General features: G+C 33.5%; 3 protein-coding genes across 7 annotated transcripts; 2 read left to right on the top strand and 1 right to left on the bottom strand.

Annotated features, from left to right (window-relative positions):
- Nucleotides 1-315: 315 nt before the first annotated feature.
- LOC110629162 (phosphatidylserine decarboxylase proenzyme 1, mitochondrial) lies at nucleotides 316-9,552 on the top strand. Of its 2 annotated transcripts, none has more exons than XM_021776078.2 (12): nucleotides 316-626; nucleotides 1,484-1,572; nucleotides 1,760-1,813; nucleotides 1,958-2,023; nucleotides 3,127-3,187; nucleotides 3,336-3,445; nucleotides 3,553-3,806; nucleotides 4,333-4,439; nucleotides 5,672-5,739; nucleotides 6,361-6,438; nucleotides 8,489-8,611; nucleotides 9,054-9,552. In XM_021776078.2, the coding sequence occupies exons 1-12, from the start codon at nucleotides 464-466 to the stop codon at nucleotides 9,216-9,218; spliced, it is 1,338 nt and encodes a 445-aa protein (XP_021631770.1). In that variant the 5' UTR covers nucleotides 316-463; the 3' UTR covers nucleotides 9,219-9,552. The 2 variants fall into 2 exon arrangements, with proteins under 2 accessions (XP_021631770.1, XP_043812341.1); XM_043956406.1 differs by having other exon boundaries at nucleotides 490-626; nucleotides 1,333-1,572.
- A 599-nt stretch (nucleotides 9,553-10,151) lies between these two features.
- LOC110629182 lies at nucleotides 10,152-11,751 on the bottom strand. Of its 4 annotated transcripts, XR_006350626.1 has the most exons (4): nucleotides 11,552-11,751; nucleotides 11,311-11,463; nucleotides 11,052-11,112; nucleotides 10,152-10,599 (listed from the first exon to the last, which is right to left on the bottom strand). XR_006350626.1 is itself a non-coding variant. In XM_043956411.1 (3 exons), the coding sequence occupies exons 1-2, from the start codon at nucleotides 11,555-11,557 to the stop codon at nucleotides 11,311-11,313; spliced, it is 159 nt and encodes a 52-aa protein (XP_043812346.1). In that variant the 5' UTR covers nucleotides 11,558-11,750; the 3' UTR covers nucleotides 10,152-10,599. The 4 variants fall into 4 exon arrangements, 3 of the variants coding, with proteins under 3 accessions (XP_043812346.1, XP_043812344.1, XP_043812350.1); XM_043956411.1 differs by lacking the exon at nucleotides 11,052-11,112 and having other exon boundaries at nucleotides 11,552-11,750; XM_043956409.1 differs by lacking the exon at nucleotides 11,052-11,112 and having other exon boundaries at nucleotides 11,315-11,463; nucleotides 11,552-11,749.
- A 2,744-nt stretch (nucleotides 11,752-14,495) lies between these two features.
- Nucleotides 14,496-17,403, top strand: LOC110619099 (formyltetrahydrofolate deformylase 1, mitochondrial). The gene is made up of 8 exons (XM_021762354.2): nucleotides 14,496-14,713; nucleotides 14,808-14,920; nucleotides 15,091-15,241; nucleotides 15,346-15,419; nucleotides 15,499-15,658; nucleotides 15,925-16,023; nucleotides 16,128-16,214; nucleotides 17,091-17,403. The coding sequence occupies exons 1-8, from the start codon at nucleotides 14,567-14,569 to the stop codon at nucleotides 17,235-17,237; spliced, it is 978 nt and encodes a 325-aa protein (XP_021618046.1). The 5' UTR covers nucleotides 14,496-14,566; the 3' UTR covers nucleotides 17,238-17,403.
- Nucleotides 17,404-17,557: the final 154 nt, after the last annotated feature.

Genomic DNA, 17,557 nt, shown 5'->3' with positions numbered 1-17,557 from the left:
AAATTTTTCTTCTTATGAATCAGAATAGTCCAGTTGGATTTCAATTTAATTTTTAATTTTTAAAATAAATCCTCTTATAAAATTATCTTACTTATAATTTATGTATAAATAAATAAATTATTAAATAATTAAATTAAAAACTTCTTACTTATAAAAAATATTATTTACATTTAAATGTAATATTATTTTTGAATAATATTACAATGCCGTCAATACTAAAATTTAGCAAAAAATAATCAAATCAATTTGAATAATCATTAAAATCGAAATGTGCTTATAGCTGGTTTTTCATTTAACTTCTTACAAAATTTCAATGCCGTCAATAGTCGTTGCCCAAACGGTGAAATCCCTCGTCGTTTTATCCCTTTACTTCGTCCATTGCCCGCCCAAGACTCGTTCCTAAACCCGCTGAAAAACCCTAACGAAATCAACTATCTCCGTGAATCATACCATTCCACAGAAGATGAAATTCCGCTTCTCCTATAAAGTCCCAATCTTCCCTCCTAATTTACGACTCAACCAGCACCATCACCAGCGCCAATTCTTTACTTCGTTTCTTAAAAAGGTCCAAACAGCGTCTCAAGCACGTGCTTCCTTCAATGGCAACGGTAGTAGCAACTCCCAAGGTCAGTTACTTCAATTAAATTGGCAATGCAACTCGTCGTCTCTGGCTAATTTTCTGTTTGGTTTCTGAGAAACTTTTGGAAAAAGAGATGGAAAGACAATTTTGATTTGGGCTTCATTTGCTTTTTATTTTGTTGGTTGAGATTGCACTGTTTGGATAGTTCTGTGGAACTTGTTTTTTTGTTTTTAAACGGAATGACGTCGAGAAAACACTTCAATATTTCTGCTTTGCACGATGCCCTGATTTTTCGTGCTTAGGACGATGGGAGTATGGAAGAAGGAACTACGAGGGTAATCATGTCCTTCATCATAGTGCTGGTGCTGGATAGTTTTTTTTGTTCGTTTCCTTCTTTAATTTACCAAAAGAGAAGGAACTACTAGGGTTTAACTAGTTTTCTGTTTGGTTCTGAGTGCATTGTGTTTCTGGTTATTTTATGGAAAATAATTATTTTTGCATAATGCCATGAGAAAAGCGCTCCTCGAAGAGATATACCATTGCCAGAGTTGAATATCTTCATTTTCCATTGGTGATATTCTTACATTATGGAAAATGTCTTTCAAGGAAATTGTTTTGACAATTGAACCAAGTCAATCAATTCCCACAAGATTTGGAGTTTTGGCAATTTGTAGTAATTCTTAAGAACTGTTTCCGTATTTAAGAAAAATTTTAACGACTATTGGCAAAATTGTTGATGTTCTTCTAAACAGTAAAGAAAGAAATTCAGCAACATGGTAATCACTGTAACAAAGGTTGAGTGAGGCAGCAAAATGTCATAAGCCATTACTTTTCATAAAAGTCATAATTGTGATGATGGCTTCTTGGAGGGCATGTGAAGTTCATGAATCAATATCTGTGCAGGCAGTGCTTTTCTGTTGCCTGGTGCAACTGTGGCTACTCTACTTATGCTTGGTGCACTTCATGCACGGCGTCTCTATGATGACAAAAAGGTATGTGATTATAATAAATATGCGAGCATATAGCTGTTATTACCTTGTTGCATATATATCACTATTACTCATTTCCCATGGTATCTGCTTTGTGATTGATAATGTGAAGTTTATTCATTGGTATGATGGCTTTTACAAGATCTGTTAATTATTAATTTGTTATAACTTTTTTCACTTGCAATGGCAGACTGAAGAGGCACGGGAAAAAGGAATTGAGTTAGAGTTTCAACCGGATGTAAAAGTAATTTATTTATATGAATGTTCTAAACATTGTTTTCCCAATGCGTTGACAATATATTTTCTGGATATTCTGTTTCTACTACTTAAATGCTATATTTTAGATGTCTAATATTTTAAATAATTCCTTTGGTATTCCCAAGTTCAGGCTACATTTCTTAGGATGCTTCCTTTACGCTCCTTTTCGAGGTTTTGGGGTTCCTTGACAGGCATAGTGAGTATCCTTCCTTTTCCTTAAAATACAACAGATAGTTTGTGGCCACTCTCTCTCTCTCTCTCTCCCTCCTTTTTTATTTAACATTTTGTATCAGTAAAGCTGATTTTCAAATGTAAACTGATTTTGTTTATTCAATAAAAGTTAGAAAACTTATTATAACTCAAGAATTCATCCAAACATTTGTACAATTGTTGAGACATTGGAAAAGTTCACATTCTTTGTAACTGTTTGGGTAATATAATTTCGGAACATCCTTTGAAAATTAACACAAATCTTAGTACAAATGCCTAGGCTTGTTTGAATAGGTAAACTGATATTATGCAACATACACAAATTATTTCTAGTACCATGTAATTGCGCTATTTAATAATAATGTCTTTTTTCTTTGACTACTGTTTATTTGTGTTGATGGAACTCTTTTTTCTTTTATTTTTTCATTTCAAACTTTTACCCTCATGGGGCAGTTTTAAATGTTTACAAAATTTTGCTGATGAAGAAGAGCCCATTCATTTCTGAAAGTTCGTAGATAAACATGGTTGATTCTCGACTTCTGAACAAAGTGTCTACTATAGGTTTGATTGTAGGGATGCTCGAGTAGTGAGCACTTAATTCTAGGATTTGGTTGGTCTTGACTATAAAATTAAAACATACATTCATAATGGCTAATATAAAAGGTATGCATGAAATACAACTAATGTGCAAAGTGATATCATAATGGTAATTAGGTTGGCCCAAAAAATCTCCCATTGGAATGTTTACTGAGGAGTTTTAATGTACTTATCAATTTAACTCTACAATTTCAGATAGACTAAATAATTTCAGCCTCGATGTATATGTCGTTAACCCTGTTCTTGTGACTGCTAAGGTACTTTTGTCTTTCAGCTTTGTTACTGGATTTAATTCATTCTTCTAGTTTGGAATCATATTACTTATTCAGTTATTTGTTCATTTAATAGTTGTAGCTAAATTTTCATAGTTTATAAGCTGCCATTTGTTATTGGATAAAAATGATAGGATATTACCACATGCTCCTTTCTCCATGTACTTCTACCTGTACCTTTATGTGAAAAATATAGCCTGCTAAGGAATCATGTTTTCAGGAACTTCCTCTTTGGGTTCGTCCATATGTTTACAGAGCATGGGCTCGGGCATTCCATTCAAGTATGATTCTTTTAACCTTTATTCTTTTAATTGTTTGATTGATGATTTGTTGTTCTTGGTGGCAGTGATAATTCATGATATAATATGTGGATGACTAACCAGAAATAAAGAATTTGTGGGAAGTTAATGATCCTTGTTTGAATCTCAGACTTAGAAGAAGCAGCTCTGCCTCTTGACCAATATGCTTCTTTGAAGGAATTTTTTGTCCGTGCCTTGAAAGAAGGCTCAAGGCCAATAGACCCTGATTCATGTTGTCTGGTAACTGGTAACAAGCTTCTTGTGCATTTTACCTTTCCGAAGTTGTTTTATTTGTGGTCCTGCTAACTTCTTTTAATTTCTATGGCCATCTTTTGTTGTATTTTCAGGTTAGTCCAGTGGATGGCACTATATTAAGATTTGGAGAGTTAAAAGGATCAGGAGCTATGATCGAACAGGTCAAAGGTTTTTCCTACTCTGTTTATTCTCTTCTTGGTGCTAGTTCTTTCCTTCCTATGATAGATGATGGGCATGTCCAAGAAAACAGTAGTGAACAGCAAAGCAATCTTCATGAAAACAGTAAGAAGTCATGGTGGAGATTTTCTTTGGCTTCTCCAAAAGTCAGGGACACTGTGTCAGCATGGTAATGTACCACTACCTTTGTATGTTGATTTTTCAATCACTAACATGTGGATTCAAATTTGATGACCAATGAGGCCTGAATTAACCTAAGTATTTGACTTTTCATAATGCTTCTGGCATTTAATATGATATCATTGTTGGACAATGCAATACATCTGTTAGTATTAAGATCAAGTTTTTCTAGTTTCATCTTTTCATGAAAAATATTAGTCGAATAATATATAGTATTCATGACATGGTGTCATTGCAAATTGGAATTGAGGAAGAGACTTAAGATTCCTTGGTCAATGGGTTGAAGTGAGTAGTAGACTTCTTTGCGCATAATTGGATCCATTAGTGATGCGAAAGTTGAAGTTTGCAAATTGTCTATGCATGTGCGTTTTACCATTCATGTCTAGTTATTAAAGATCTCTTATTGCATTTGAATTAGGAATTTCACAAAGAATGTTATATGCATATTTGACCTATAACTGGGTATTAAGGTTTGGTTGAGTTGGTAATTTACACATCGATATGATTTGTTGCAGTCCAACTAAGGGCCTTTACTATTGTGTCATATACTTGAGGCCTGGAGACTATCATCGCATACACTCACCTGCAGAATGGAATGTCCTTGTCCGCCGCCATTTTGCAGGTTACTCAAGTTGCCTTGTATTTGGTTGGGAAAGTATTTTTTTATACTATGTGACTCTATTTTCTCGGTTTTTTAAGTACACTTGCAACTGTTTATATTATATCTCTGATATAATCTTTACAGTCAGGCAGTCTTTTAGTTACTAAGGTTATGCTGTGTTGTCTGTTTTCTGACTTCATTTATGGACGTGGTATAACATTGAGACTCTGAACATGACTGCAAAGACTCTCAAAACAATCACTAAAATAGGCAAAGAGAATATGTTGCTTCTGGGAGAGCAAGGGTAAGGAGTGGGGAGAAAATATTGGACAGCTTGTCTATCCCAAGGGAATCATCTAGAAAGGTCCCTGGTAGAATATGAGAAACCATATTGCATGTCTTTCTTGTTGTCCTATAAAGCCCAACCAATTTTATTTTCCCCTAATGAAATGCTTCATTTGATATTTAAGAACACGGTACTCCACTTTAGTAAAACATTATACAGAATTTAGCCATGGGTAACAAGAAACAGAAAGGAGGATGCTGCAACAATGTGACGCAGCATAGCTAAATATCACTCACACATATTGTGAGAAAGAATAGGTAAGAGAGAAATTCTCTGCTGTTTCATTGAAATCAAATTATCCACTACTACAACATAAGATAGTAGTGTATCTATAGAGTTTTAATTCCCCTAATTAGGAGAGGAATAGAATTATATAATTTAAGAAGACAACTCCTACCAAAATAGAAATAAACTAATCTTAATTAATGTAGCATTTACAAAATAGTTTCCTAAATAAAATAAAAGACTCTTAGACTAATCTAGAAATAGTAGGAAAGTTTATGTAGGAATTCCAAACAAGCTAGGAATCGAAAAAGAAAGAATTCTAGTCAAAATAAATACTAAAAGTTCCTATTAAAGTAGGAGACAACTGCTCTCAATTCTCCACATCACAATGAACTATAGAAAGGGGATGATTGGGGTAAAATGACCATGCCATAGGCCTTGGAAGGAATGGTCTGTTGTGAGTTATGGAATACTGGAAATGGATTTGGATGTGCATATGCAACAACAAACTATTGCTTTTGGAGTCATTGGTGTTACCAAGTGCATGAAGAGAGGCATGTTTGAATCAGCTAGTAGCTTGTGTTTATTATTTTTTTCTTGGAATGTTCTTGCAAATATCAAATCCGTTTAGTATTTAGTTGATCTAGTTCTATTTGCTGCTCATTTCTCTTTTGTTTTTTAGGGCACCTTTTTCCATTGAATGAACGTGCCACAAGAACAATCAGGAATCTTTATGTTGAAAATGAAAGGGTAATTCTGATTTTTCAAATATGTCTACTTTAAGTATCTGACATGAAGTCTCTCACCATCATAGCAGCTTCATTATCACTTGATCGTCTATGGTTGGTGGTAGTTTCTCATTGGAGTGGTTATGCAATTTATCAAATAAATTGCTAATAACCTATGAGGAATTGAAGGGGCAAATGAAATTAAACAAATATGCAAAACAAAAGACCAGCTCAACGCATGAATAGATTCACATTTCATGCATAATTTGTATGTTGGACTTCCTAATTTTTAAGTTCACAAACAGAAGTAGACAATTTTTACTAGTCAGTAACTTCCTTTCTTCTCTCGTATTTTAAAATGGGGTAATATACACCATGAGCTACTTCTTTCCTCATTTTGGATATTTTTATAGTCAATCAACTGCATGGTTTATGGCTTCCCCTTCCCTCCTACTCAAGGATGAAAAACTGAAAAATATTGTTGAGTTGTCCAGAATATCCTTAAAGTTCTATTCCATCTATTCTTGATTGGCACAAACATGAATTTTAATTTGTGAATATACCTTATTTAAGTACTCTTTCACCATTTTCATGGATATGTATGGGGTTTCATAGGTTGCTTCTTCAATTCTGTTAACACCAGGTTGTGCTTGAAGGATTGTGGGAAGAAGGATTCATGGCTATTGCTGCAATTGGTGCTACAAATATTGGGTCAATTGAGGTGAGGTGGCTTTTCAATAATTGTGATTTAAGTAATCACTTTCCTCCTTCCACCCATCCACGACTGCACAATTTTTGCATGCATGCTTGCATAAAAAATTTACATATTCAACTCTCAATCAAGGTGCTTTTAGCTGGCACCCGTAGTATGTGGGTTAAATAATAGAAAGTTTACCAACCAAGGTTGCCTCTTTCCCCAAGAACCAAAAAATAAAAAGGAAATCCTACATAATTCACTTAAGTAAGTGTGTGTGTATATATATATACAAATTATAAGGCCTTATAAAGGCAATTCCTAAGAATCCTCCGTCAATCAATTAGCCTATAATTATGTAATCTCCTTTAATTATGTATAAATTATGTTCACACTCTAACACTCTCCCTCAAGTTGGAGCATAGATGTTTATCATGCCTAACTTGTTAGAAAGATAATCTATTCGAGGCCCATTTAAAGTTTTGGTGATTAGATCATCCGATTGGCGATTGCTCTCTTGTCTTTGCTCTCCTGTCTTCACATAACTGGCGGAGATTAAATTTTCTTGAATCTTTTCACTGATGAAATGATAATCAACTTCAATATGCTTAGCCTGTTCATGGTATACTGGATTGGAAGTAATGTGAAGAGCAGCCTGATTATCATACTAAAGTTTCACGGGTGACGCAACATCCATAACAACTTCTTTCGGCAGATGATTTATCTACGGAATCTCATAAGTGGATTGAGCCATGGCCCTATGTTCTAACTCGGCAATGGATCTGGATACCACGTTTTGCTTTTTACTTTTCCAAGACACTAGGTTTCCTCCAACAAATACGCAGTAGTTTGTAATCGACCTTCTATCACTTTTGGATCCCACCCAATCAGCATCAGAAAAACAATCAAGTGCATTATGCCCATGATCATTGTAGAGTATATCGAGTCCTGGGGTCCCTTTTAGATAACATAGAATTTGTTTTAACTGCAAAAGCAATATCTGGCCTAGTTATCACCATAAAGTAGTTCAGCTTTCTAATCAACCTCTTGTACCTCTCTGAATCATCATAAGGGACTCTGTCATCCTTTGTGAGACATATATTAGGAATCATTGGTGTGCTACAGAGTTTAACTCCCACGACTCTCAAAAATACTTAAGTTGACTCATTTAATTTCTAAGGAACAACTAGAAATGATGTTGCGCCTCTCCTTGTGCCGGCGGTGAGACCAAACTTGGTGACCTAATAACCAATAACCAATTTCTCTTTTGATTAAAAAAAAACAACCAATTCCTCAACCCGAGAAACCTAAAAAAAACAGATACCCAAAATTAGCTCAAAGGCTCTGATACCATGTGACAAGACAAGGAATAACTGGACAATTTTAATATGTTTTCTTTATTAAAATAAGTGTATATATATACACACAGAGTACAAGGCCTTATTAAGGCAAATTTTAAGAATTCTCTATTAATCAATTAGCCTATGATTATGTAATTTCCTATAATTAGGTACAGATTATGTTCACGCTCTAACAGTATGTTTGAAAAGTCTAAAAAAGAAAGAATTCATTTTAGCTATATTTAACCAATTCCTATGTTTGAAAGTATTTCTTTTTTGTTAACTTTCTTATTATATCCATCTTAAAGACATTAAATTTTATTAAATACTAAGAGATTTCTTGAAAATAAGATAAAATTAAATAGGGTTATGATAGTCAATTTAATATGTTATTATTGTGTAAAAAAGAAAAGTGGACAATAATTTTAGGATATTTAAAAAAAGAAAGATGGAAAAAAATTATGAACAGAGGGAGTATTAAAAATTCAAAACACCCCTACTATGTTTATTTAATTGTCGGTCATTTCAAACAATAGAACTCAGATGAATTATATCATTTCTAAAGGTCATTTCAAATACATGAATTTATTGAAAAATGATTTTGAATTGAATTCTTGGGCGATAATCATTACAATCTGTGTGTTAAAGAAATGCTGCGACTCCAGAAGAACGGGTATATGAACCTCTCTCCAAGGGAATGCCTTTGTTTTGACATTAGTCTAAAATTGAATTTGCAGCTTTTCATTGAACCAGAATTTCGGACAAACCTGCCAAGAAAAAAGCTGGTGAATTCTGAGCCTCCAGAAGAACGGGTATATGAACCTGAGGGCATTGGGAAAGTGCTGAAGAAAGGGGATGAGGTTAGTAATACATACAGATTGCATTTGTGAAATTGATGATGGATAAACAGTGTCATCAGAGAGAGTAGAAATAGAAATCTTGTTAACATTATAAATGTTATTGCTTGAAGAGTATAGCACAGTTGAATCAGGAGTGCTGCTACCCTACTTATTTTCCTTTATATTTCATGACATGCTTCTAATAATGATAATAATAATATGTATCCTGGCTGATGGCCCTTCTAATAATTGATTCATATATTTAATTCAAAAACCTTAAAGGATTGTAATAGTCACCCTTAGATATCTTCTGGTTTATCATTATGCAACCAATGGTGAATGTTCAAGTGAAGGGAGGATTCTTACTTTTACCGTATATAGCTGCACTTTCCCCACCCTTTCCTGTTAAATTTTATGGACTGTTTTCCGTTTGGGTTCAAGGTTTCTTTCTTTTATGTTTTAGGTGGCTGCTTTCAATATGGGATCAACAGTAGTTCTCGTCTTTCAGGCTCCCACATTAAAGCCACTCGATAACAGGGACGTCCCATCGTCAGAGTTCAGGTTCAATATCAAGCGTGGGGATAGAATCCGTGTCGGGGAAGCACTGGGGAGGTGGCACAATTTGTAGAAACAATGATGTCCTGATATTCATTTACTGTGAGCGGATGTAGCGTGCAAAATTTATCGCTACAGTGAAAGATGTCGACTATCAAAAGATTAGATATCGATTTTTGATTCTTGATTACATATTTTTTTTTTTTTCCTAATATACCATAGGTTAAGATGCAGCGGAACCTCTTTTATTGGGTTTATTTAGATTTTATTAGAAATTCATAGTTATTCTTTTTCCCTCATTAGCTATGGCAAGCTATGTTGTCAGTCTAATGATTATTAGTGTATTGTGAGCAATTCGATGCTTGATTTACTAAATGCTTGGCATAATTTAGTTAGTTATTTAATAATTTGAGTTTAAATCTAATTTTCACAGCTTTTCAATTAGCCTAGGTGTTTCTACGTCCTTAATATCCCAGTATTAACAGTGAGTTTTCTGCAAAGCAGAAAATGTAAGTGTTGCTACAGTTGCTGCTTGTATAATTGAATTAAATATTTGATCCTTTTTCTTTTTTTTGGCTTCTTCAAAGTTTATGACAACTTGATGTTATACAATTTTTTCCGTGAATCTTTCGGTTTATGCTTAAAGTAGGAAGACTAATTTTGCTATGATAATTTTGAAAAACACCTATCAAAAAGGCCTAGCAAGGGGTATATAGCGGGTTTGGACATGTTCAGTTGTTAAATTCTTTACCAGCTCCAATGCTCCACCACTGGGCATTTGGGATTTTAGAAGAACATTTAGTTTATAGGGAGAGTGTATTGCCAGCGTACTCTTTGCTCGTTTCATTGGAGTTTTAAAGCAATCCATAATCCAGTGACTGAATGTAAAGTAAAATCACCAATTATATTACAGTTTTACACTATCTGCATTCTGAATCAAAACCCATTGAACATACATGCTACATCCCTTGTTGACGATCACACAATTTATCAAGCAAAACACGAATAAAAACATGAATTCTTTTCTCATATTCTCATAGAGATGATAAGAGAGTTGCCAAAAGCAATCAAAACCAGAATGACTGGAAAACCATGACTGGCAAAGCTTATATGAGCAAAAAGAGAGCAGGCAGGGGCAAAGTTCATAATGGACATTGATATCCATTTTCTATCGAATCAAACCACACATTTGTATCCATTTTGTTTTACTTGTACTTGAATTAGAATTCTCAAGCACGAGCACAACAAAATTTCAGTTTTCAATCCAACAGCAGTCATGAACTCAACCTAGAAATCCCAACAGCAACATAACAAAATTGTAGTTTCAGTGCATTTACATTTGTATTTTCACATCAGTCAAGACCATATTCTTTTTGCAAATCTTCAAACTCAGGTGGCAAGGAATTGTATCTAAGGGTCTCTTGTCCCGATTTCTCTATATCAAAACTTTGTTCCTGAGAATTCAAAACCATCCAACATTAGTTAGAATCGGTTGCTTTTACCAAAAAGTTAATAATGATAACAAAATTTACAATACAAGCTTTCACATTTCCTCAAACCCATTGAAGAAGCAATTACAGTTTTCTCATTAACCTTCTTTCTAAATAATAAGTACACCATATTAGAGTTCCCTTCCTTTTTTGCACAACTTCTTGGTAATTTCAGCAAATCCAAACTTCTAAGCATGATTATATTTATATGATTCCAATAATAAACAACAGAATCTTCCCAACCAGTTTTTTAAGCGACAGCATTCTATTAAAAGGGGAAAAAACAAGGTTGAAGTTGAAACCCGCAATATGAAATGCGAAAATTGATACACAATGTTTGATCCCTAAAATTATCCAACTTAGATTCCAATAACCATGAACATTTTGAGGCCATCTATTTTGTTTTCCGAACTTACAGCCTCTGCCTTCAGGAAGAATTAATCACTGATGAAGCTCTACTAATACCAGAGTTCAAATCTGAAGGAGAAAATACCCATTTTTAGCTAATTAACGAGTAATTACCAATTAATCAGCACATTGAGTAACCCTACCTGTCATTTTGACCTCTAATCCAAAGAAACAGAACAAGCATAACAGATTTCGTGGCGAAAATCAGAACATAATAAAGAAAGAAACAGTGTTAGGACAAAAAAAGGAAAACAGCCAAAAGCACACCTACGTCTGTTTGGAGTAAGAGGAAGAAGAAGGAACACGCCGGGTACGAAACATCATGTAACCGACGGGTAAGACCACCCCTATCATCATTATCGCTGCTCCGATTATGTATCTTAACGGACTAGGCGGCTCCACCTCCATGATTCTCCGGTACTACACCCCCACCGGATCATAACCCAAAAGTCAATTCAATTTATCTGAATCCACAATTGGATAACACGAAAGAGAGAGAGAGACTTACAGGCATTTTAATTTAATGTTCTCTTTGCTTGGTAGTGCAGGTTCAAGCGATCGAGAGTAATTGAAATAATTGTAGAGCAAGGACGGGGATCCGTTTGCTTGGTCGTTGCGCTTCAATGGCGATTTCCAGTGAGGATCTGGATTCTGGATTTTCTACCGTGAATTGGTCCGGTGAGTTCTGCTGGCCACTTATAGCTCGCCACGTAGAACGCCACTAATATATATATATATCAATAAATCAAATTTGCCCATAAACGGTACAATAGCCAAAAATATTAAATTTTAATTTTTAGTACAAATTTATCAGTAAATTATGGTCAAATAAAATCAGATAAACTAAGATCTTTTATTTACATTTTAATAATAGTTTGAAGTAAATTTATACCGAAAGTTAAGATTATATATATATATAAATTTATTATTTAATTTTTAATATTATTATTATTAATAATTTTCCTTCCCCTTTCTCAATAATCTAATTTCTTCTTCAAACTCTTCTTCCTCCTTTTAATATATTTTTAATAATAGAAATGAATGATTATTTTATTAATAAAAAATATAAAAATATTTTAATAAAATTTTAAAAATATAGAAATTAATTTTTTAATAATAAAGAATCACATCCGTTGGGCTTACCATCCACGGACAAGTTTGCAAAGCATGTTTGAAATCTTCGTTAATTAGAACAACTGTGATTTCGTATAGAAATAACAAATTAATAATAAGTATATAAATAAATAAAATATACTCAACAAGTGAATAAATAAAACACTAAATATGTCTGAGAAGACGTAGAGTAAAATAATATTTTTTTAAGGTATAATTTTATAAAATAAAATTTTTCATGAGTTTTAAATTTTAATATTTTTTTATTTGAAAAGTAAATAAATTTTTTAAAAATATTTAAAAAAAATTTAAGAAAAAATCTTCTCATTTTACTCTGGTAAATTGAGGTTGAAAGCTTTTGAAGATTAATCTCCAAAAATTTTATTTTAAAAACTCTTATCCCTTTTAAATACAAATTCAAAATTTTTAAATTTTGAAAAAAAAATTATTTCTTGAAAAAATCTCTTTTCAAAGTAATTAATTAATAATTTTTTTATTTGAGAAAAAGTTTTAGATTTACATAAATGTTTTTACATGTTGTCTATTTTATTACATAATTTTTCATAGACAGTGAAACAGGTTAAGAAATATGAATTTGATAAAGTCTTGGTAGAGTGTGACCACGTGCGAGAAATTTAATTACTTACTAGAGTAACTATGGGCCCCGGAGTGCTTTTCTTTTAGTTAATTAGATTTGAGAGTTGTTTTCCCAATTTTCAGAGGAGAGGAGAGGAGAGGAGAGAAGCAAATTCAGTGCAAATTATCTGGCAAATTTAGCGCCTGGTTATGTTTTGGGAGTGTATAAGCTTTCAACTCTTATGGAGATGTTGTTAACAGGCTTGTTCATGATCAGTGTGGCGTTCGCTGTCATAGAGTTTGTATTTGTCTTTGTGAACTTTAATTTTTATTTATTTATCGATAGATTATTAAATGCACTAATGGTATTAAGACATATAATAACTAATAATTATTATATTAATTAAATAATTTTTTTAATCATGCAATATAAATTGCATTTTCAAGGTTCATCAAACTAAAAATAAAAGAGATACATGGTCAAATTCAAGGTCCAAAAAAAAGAAATTAAAACACAACAATATCAACCCATACATAATAGAACTAAAGAAAAATTAAATCATATCAAAACAGACCAAATCCAAATTCATGCACCAATAAACCAAAAGCTTCAACCATCTCTAATTTTTAAACATAGCCTAAGCTACCGAATTATTATTGATCCACCTCAGCGCAATATCTCGATGACGATGGTCATAAACAGTAAAAGCACGGTAAAAAAATAAACCAAATCTAAACAAGATATACAAAATATAAGAACAATAAAAAGTTCCAAACAAAGTAAACAAACAATTCTGAATCGGCACTGTACATAGAGAGGAAACTAAGCAGAGCTCATGGTTGATCTACTGTCTATAGAAGCGGAAGCCACCAGATGAATTAGTGTGGTCCTCAAGATGCCCGTATTGCATTTTCGAAAGCCCTATTTGAAATATCATTGCAGAGCAACTCTACGGCAGGTTCAGTAGAAGACCCATGCTAATTCATACGAGGAAGGTAAAAATGGATAGGCGACAACAAAACAAAACAAAAGCACCCTTCTCTTACCTAAGAGATAGGGAAAGCAGAACAAAACAATCAGTTGCAACCAGTAAAAGCAACACAATCCAAACAATGGCACTGATGATGAATCTAAACTATTTCTCTCTAACTCTTTCCTTTTTTTTTCTGCTTAATTCGAAAATTAATTAATTAGACCATTTTTAAAATAGTTTAAAATTAAATTATTAAAATTTAGTTATAAAATATAAAATAATAATTTTTATTTTTTAATATTAAAATGATAGTGTATATTTTCTTAAAAGGTTAGTTTTCGCTTGCAAATTACTGTTCAAACAGATAAATTTTCATAGATCAACATGAATATCGTTTTTCTTTTTTTTTTTTAATAAAAATGAAATTTTTTCGATAACTCGTGCATGCAAGATAGTGTTTTTCAAACCCGTTTTTAATAAGAAATCATTCTTTTAGGAATAAGTTCGAATTATCGACTTTACTTACCAGTCATGGAAATTACATTACATTTCAACCAATGGAAAGATAGAACCCAAAATCTTACTAATTAGAGTATCTTTAAAAAAACTAAAAAGAAATAGAGTTTAAAGTTCTAATTTCACTTTAACAGGAACAACTTTAAAACAATAAAAAAAAATTGAAAAACGTCGTCATTTTAATTTCTCTCAGCATTATACGACGTCGTAGAAGCTTATACATGGCCCAGCTGATTGGTGTAGGACTTGATACCGATGTCAGCTTGAACTACCACCTCCAAAAGCAAAGGCCGCCAGTTGTGGTGCGTGCCTGTGCCCGCGAGTTCTCCAAGATATCTGCAGGGATGAGCCTGAGAAGGGTCTCCTCAAGCATTCCTCAAGTTCTTGGATTTGCTAGCAGGTCCTTCAAGTCCCTGAATTTAACTGGGGTGCCCTTAGATTCCTCGTCCTCTCCTTGTCTCACCCATGGCATCCATCTTTTTCAATGCCCAGTAGATCTCGATATCCTGCTTTCTTGCTCCGAAATTTCTATACCCTTTTAAGAAAGTTAATTTTATTGAAAGAAAATTGGTTTTTTGATGATAGGATTCGGTTGGTATTGTTGCCAAGCTATCGGAAGGCATTGCATCGAGAGGTGGAAATATTCTTGGAGCTGATGTTTTTGTGCCAGAAAACAAGAATGTCTTCTATTCTAGAAGGTACCTTCTTTTAATTTGTTCTTAATTTTCCCGTGTTGGCCATGTTTTATGTCTTAGCATTTCGTGTGTTTACTTTCAGTCAATTCTTTGCTCAACGGGAGATTGTGTTTTGTGTTTGATCTGTGTACTAATTAATCTGAGGTGAATTTGATTTGTGGAAAATGTGGCAGTGAGTTTGTTTTTGACAGAGTTAGATGGCCACGGGCTCAAATGGATGAGGACTTTCTCAGGCTAGCAAAAATGTTCCATGCAAAAACGTCCATTGTCCGGGTGCCTGATGTAGACCCCAAATTTAAGATTGCTATTCTTGTTTCCAAGATGGTAAAAAAATTTTCTCTCTGATTATCAAAATTGTTACTTTTAACAACAATGGTTATGTTTCACAGTTTCTGTGTCTGTCAACTAACTTTGTCTTGTTGCTACAGGAGCATTGCCTAACTGACTTGTTACATAGATGGCAGGATGGTAGATTTCCAATTGAGATAACTTGTGTAATAAGGTGAAAATAGTCTCCCTCTTAAGTACTCTATTTGGTTTAATGGATCCTGATTATGTGTTCTTCATTTGTACTATAACAGTAACCATGAAAGAGGCCCAAATACACATGTGATTCGCTTTCTTGATAGGAATTGTATTCCTTATCATTATTTGCACACAACCAAAGAAAATAAGAGAGAAAAGGAGATATTGGATTTGGTGAAGGATACTGATTTTTTAGTACTTGCCAGGTATATGCAGGTAAATTTAATCAGTTTTGTTCTTGTCAAATGTCAATATCAACATGTGCCAGATTTGGTGGCTATTGGTTTTATCATTAAAAGGTCAAGCTGATAGAAGAAGAAACAAGCTTCTTTGGGTTACTTTAAACCTGCAAATCAATTGATGTTCGTATCAGGACTTCCATCCCCCTAAATTAATTGTAAAGCACACTTATAAAGATTTGGTGAAATTGTTTAACTAACGTTATAGTTTTTTGAACTTACATGGCTTATTCTTTACCTCAGGTATTATCTGGTGATTTTTTGCGTGGCTATGGGAAAGATATAATCAATATTCACCATGGCCTTTTGCCTTCATTTAAGGGTGGCCGTCCATCTAAGCAGGTCGATTTCTACCTTACTCATGTGATGCAGAAATGATCCCTTTAACCATTCTGCTTTCCTCCATGACTCCCATACATGTTTAATTTGTTGGACAATATTGCCAGGCTTTTGATGCCGGTGTAAAATTAATCGGTGCCACTAGTCACTTTGTGACTGAAGAACTTGATGCAGGGCCTATTATTGAGCAGATGGTAATAATTTTAGACCCTTTTAAAATTTTCATGTTCTGATGTCTGATATTTCAGTCTATTTTACTCTTTTTTTTTTTTTGAAGAAAATGTAGAGAAATTTTATTAAGCACTATCAAGCCTCAACAGAGGCAAAATACAAGTAGGAGGTGAAACATTCTATTTCACCTGATTTGTCAAAGAATGGACAGCCCTAGCCAATACATGTGCTATGCTGTTAGCAGATCAAGGAATATAATGAATACTAACACTATTACTAACACTATTCGCCTCATCAGTCTATTTTACTTGGTAGTGAAATTCTTGTCTACTGTTTCTATTGTGCAATGTTTTTTTGTTTTTACTACAGCATCAAGTTGCATAGGACATTTTAGTAAGAAAAAGTTGCATAAAATTAGGTTGAAGAAGAAATAAATCGTCCGCCTGCCCTCTTCTGCATATTTAGAAGTTTTAGAACCTAAGTAGCTTGTATGCGTGTGCCCAAATTTCTTAACATGGGCTCCCAATGGCTTGGCTTCTGCTTCTGGCGCTATGATATGACTGCAATTTCTTAAATCCAAATTGAATATAGAATATTGTTGTGCATTTCTACAAAAACAATACCATTAACTGAAATCCTATCTGACACAGTTTAATAGCATGTTAATTTGGAGCAAGGGCATTTGGTTTATGATACTCTCTGGGCCTCAAGTCAACAGTATGGTTTAGGAATGAAATCAGTCTGGAAACCAGGAGTTGACTGCATAAAGTTAAATTAACTGTTATCAGAATGTATTTGACTTCATGTTTGGTTCTTTGTTCTATTTATCTGATGAGCTTGTAGATTTCTGGAACTGTTTAACATGATTACGAATTCTGCCAATTCTCCCACTTTTGCAGGTTGAGAGAGTTTCTCATAGAGATAATTTGCAAAGTTTTGTGCAGAAATCAGAGAACCTTGAGAAACAATGCCTTGCAAAAGCTATAAAGTCATATTGTGAATTGCGGGTGTTGCGTTTTGAGGGAAACAAGACTCTGGTATTTTGATAACAGATGGAGACGAGCAATTCAAAGTAGTTACATTTTGCATGTATATTCAGTTATCCATTACATTTTTTCGGTCAATTTATTGGCATCAATTTGTAGAAATATGTTTATACATAACCCCCAAGTGAAAGTCAAGAGAGTAAAAATTCAACTTTTCATTTTTTAATTGGCTTTGGTGAAAATGACTACAACGACTCAGAAATCGGAATTCTATAGGCCTTGGGTTAAAATCGATTTAAAATCGCCGAAATTCATAACAAGTTTATTATACATCCTGATATAATTTTATATATGATTACACAAGCATATAAAAATATTTT

Source organism: Manihot esculenta, chromosome 1, assembly GCF_001659605.2.
Source record: "Manihot esculenta cultivar AM560-2 chromosome 1, M.esculenta_v8, whole genome shotgun sequence".
NCBI lineage: Eukaryota > Viridiplantae > Streptophyta > Magnoliopsida > Malpighiales > Euphorbiaceae > Manihot > Manihot esculenta.
The sequence above is the reverse complement of the archived record's forward strand: the minus strand, read 5'-3'. Positions and strand labels throughout refer to the sequence as shown.

What these genes read in the sequence shown, in the direction of transcription:
- LOC110629162 (XM_021776078.2), top strand. Translation starts at nt 464, where the DNA reads ATGAAATTCCGCTTCTCCTATAAAGTCCCAATCTTCCCTCCTAATTTA. An exon ending in CGGTAGTAGCAACTCCCAAG is followed by an intron (nt 627 to 1,483) that starts GTCAGTTACTTC and finishes ATATCTGTGCAG; the next exon opens with GCAGTGCTTTTCTGTTGCCT. An exon ending in TTTATGTTGAAAATGAAAGG is followed by an intron (nt 5,740 to 6,360) that starts GTAATTCTGATT and finishes TGTTAACACCAG; the next exon opens with GTTGTGCTTGAAGGATTGTG.
- LOC110619099 (XM_021762354.2), top strand. Translation starts at nt 14,567, where the DNA reads ATGAGCCTGAGAAGGGTCTCCTCAAGCATTCCTCAAGTTCTTGGATTT. An exon ending in GTGGCCGTCCATCTAAGCAG is followed by an intron (nt 16,024 to 16,127) that starts GTCGATTTCTAC and finishes CAATATTGCCAG; the next exon opens with GCTTTTGATGCCGGTGTAAA. An exon ending in GGCCTATTATTGAGCAGATG is followed by an intron (nt 16,215 to 17,090) that starts GTAATAATTTTA and finishes CCACTTTTGCAG; the next exon opens with GTTGAGAGAGTTTCTCATAG.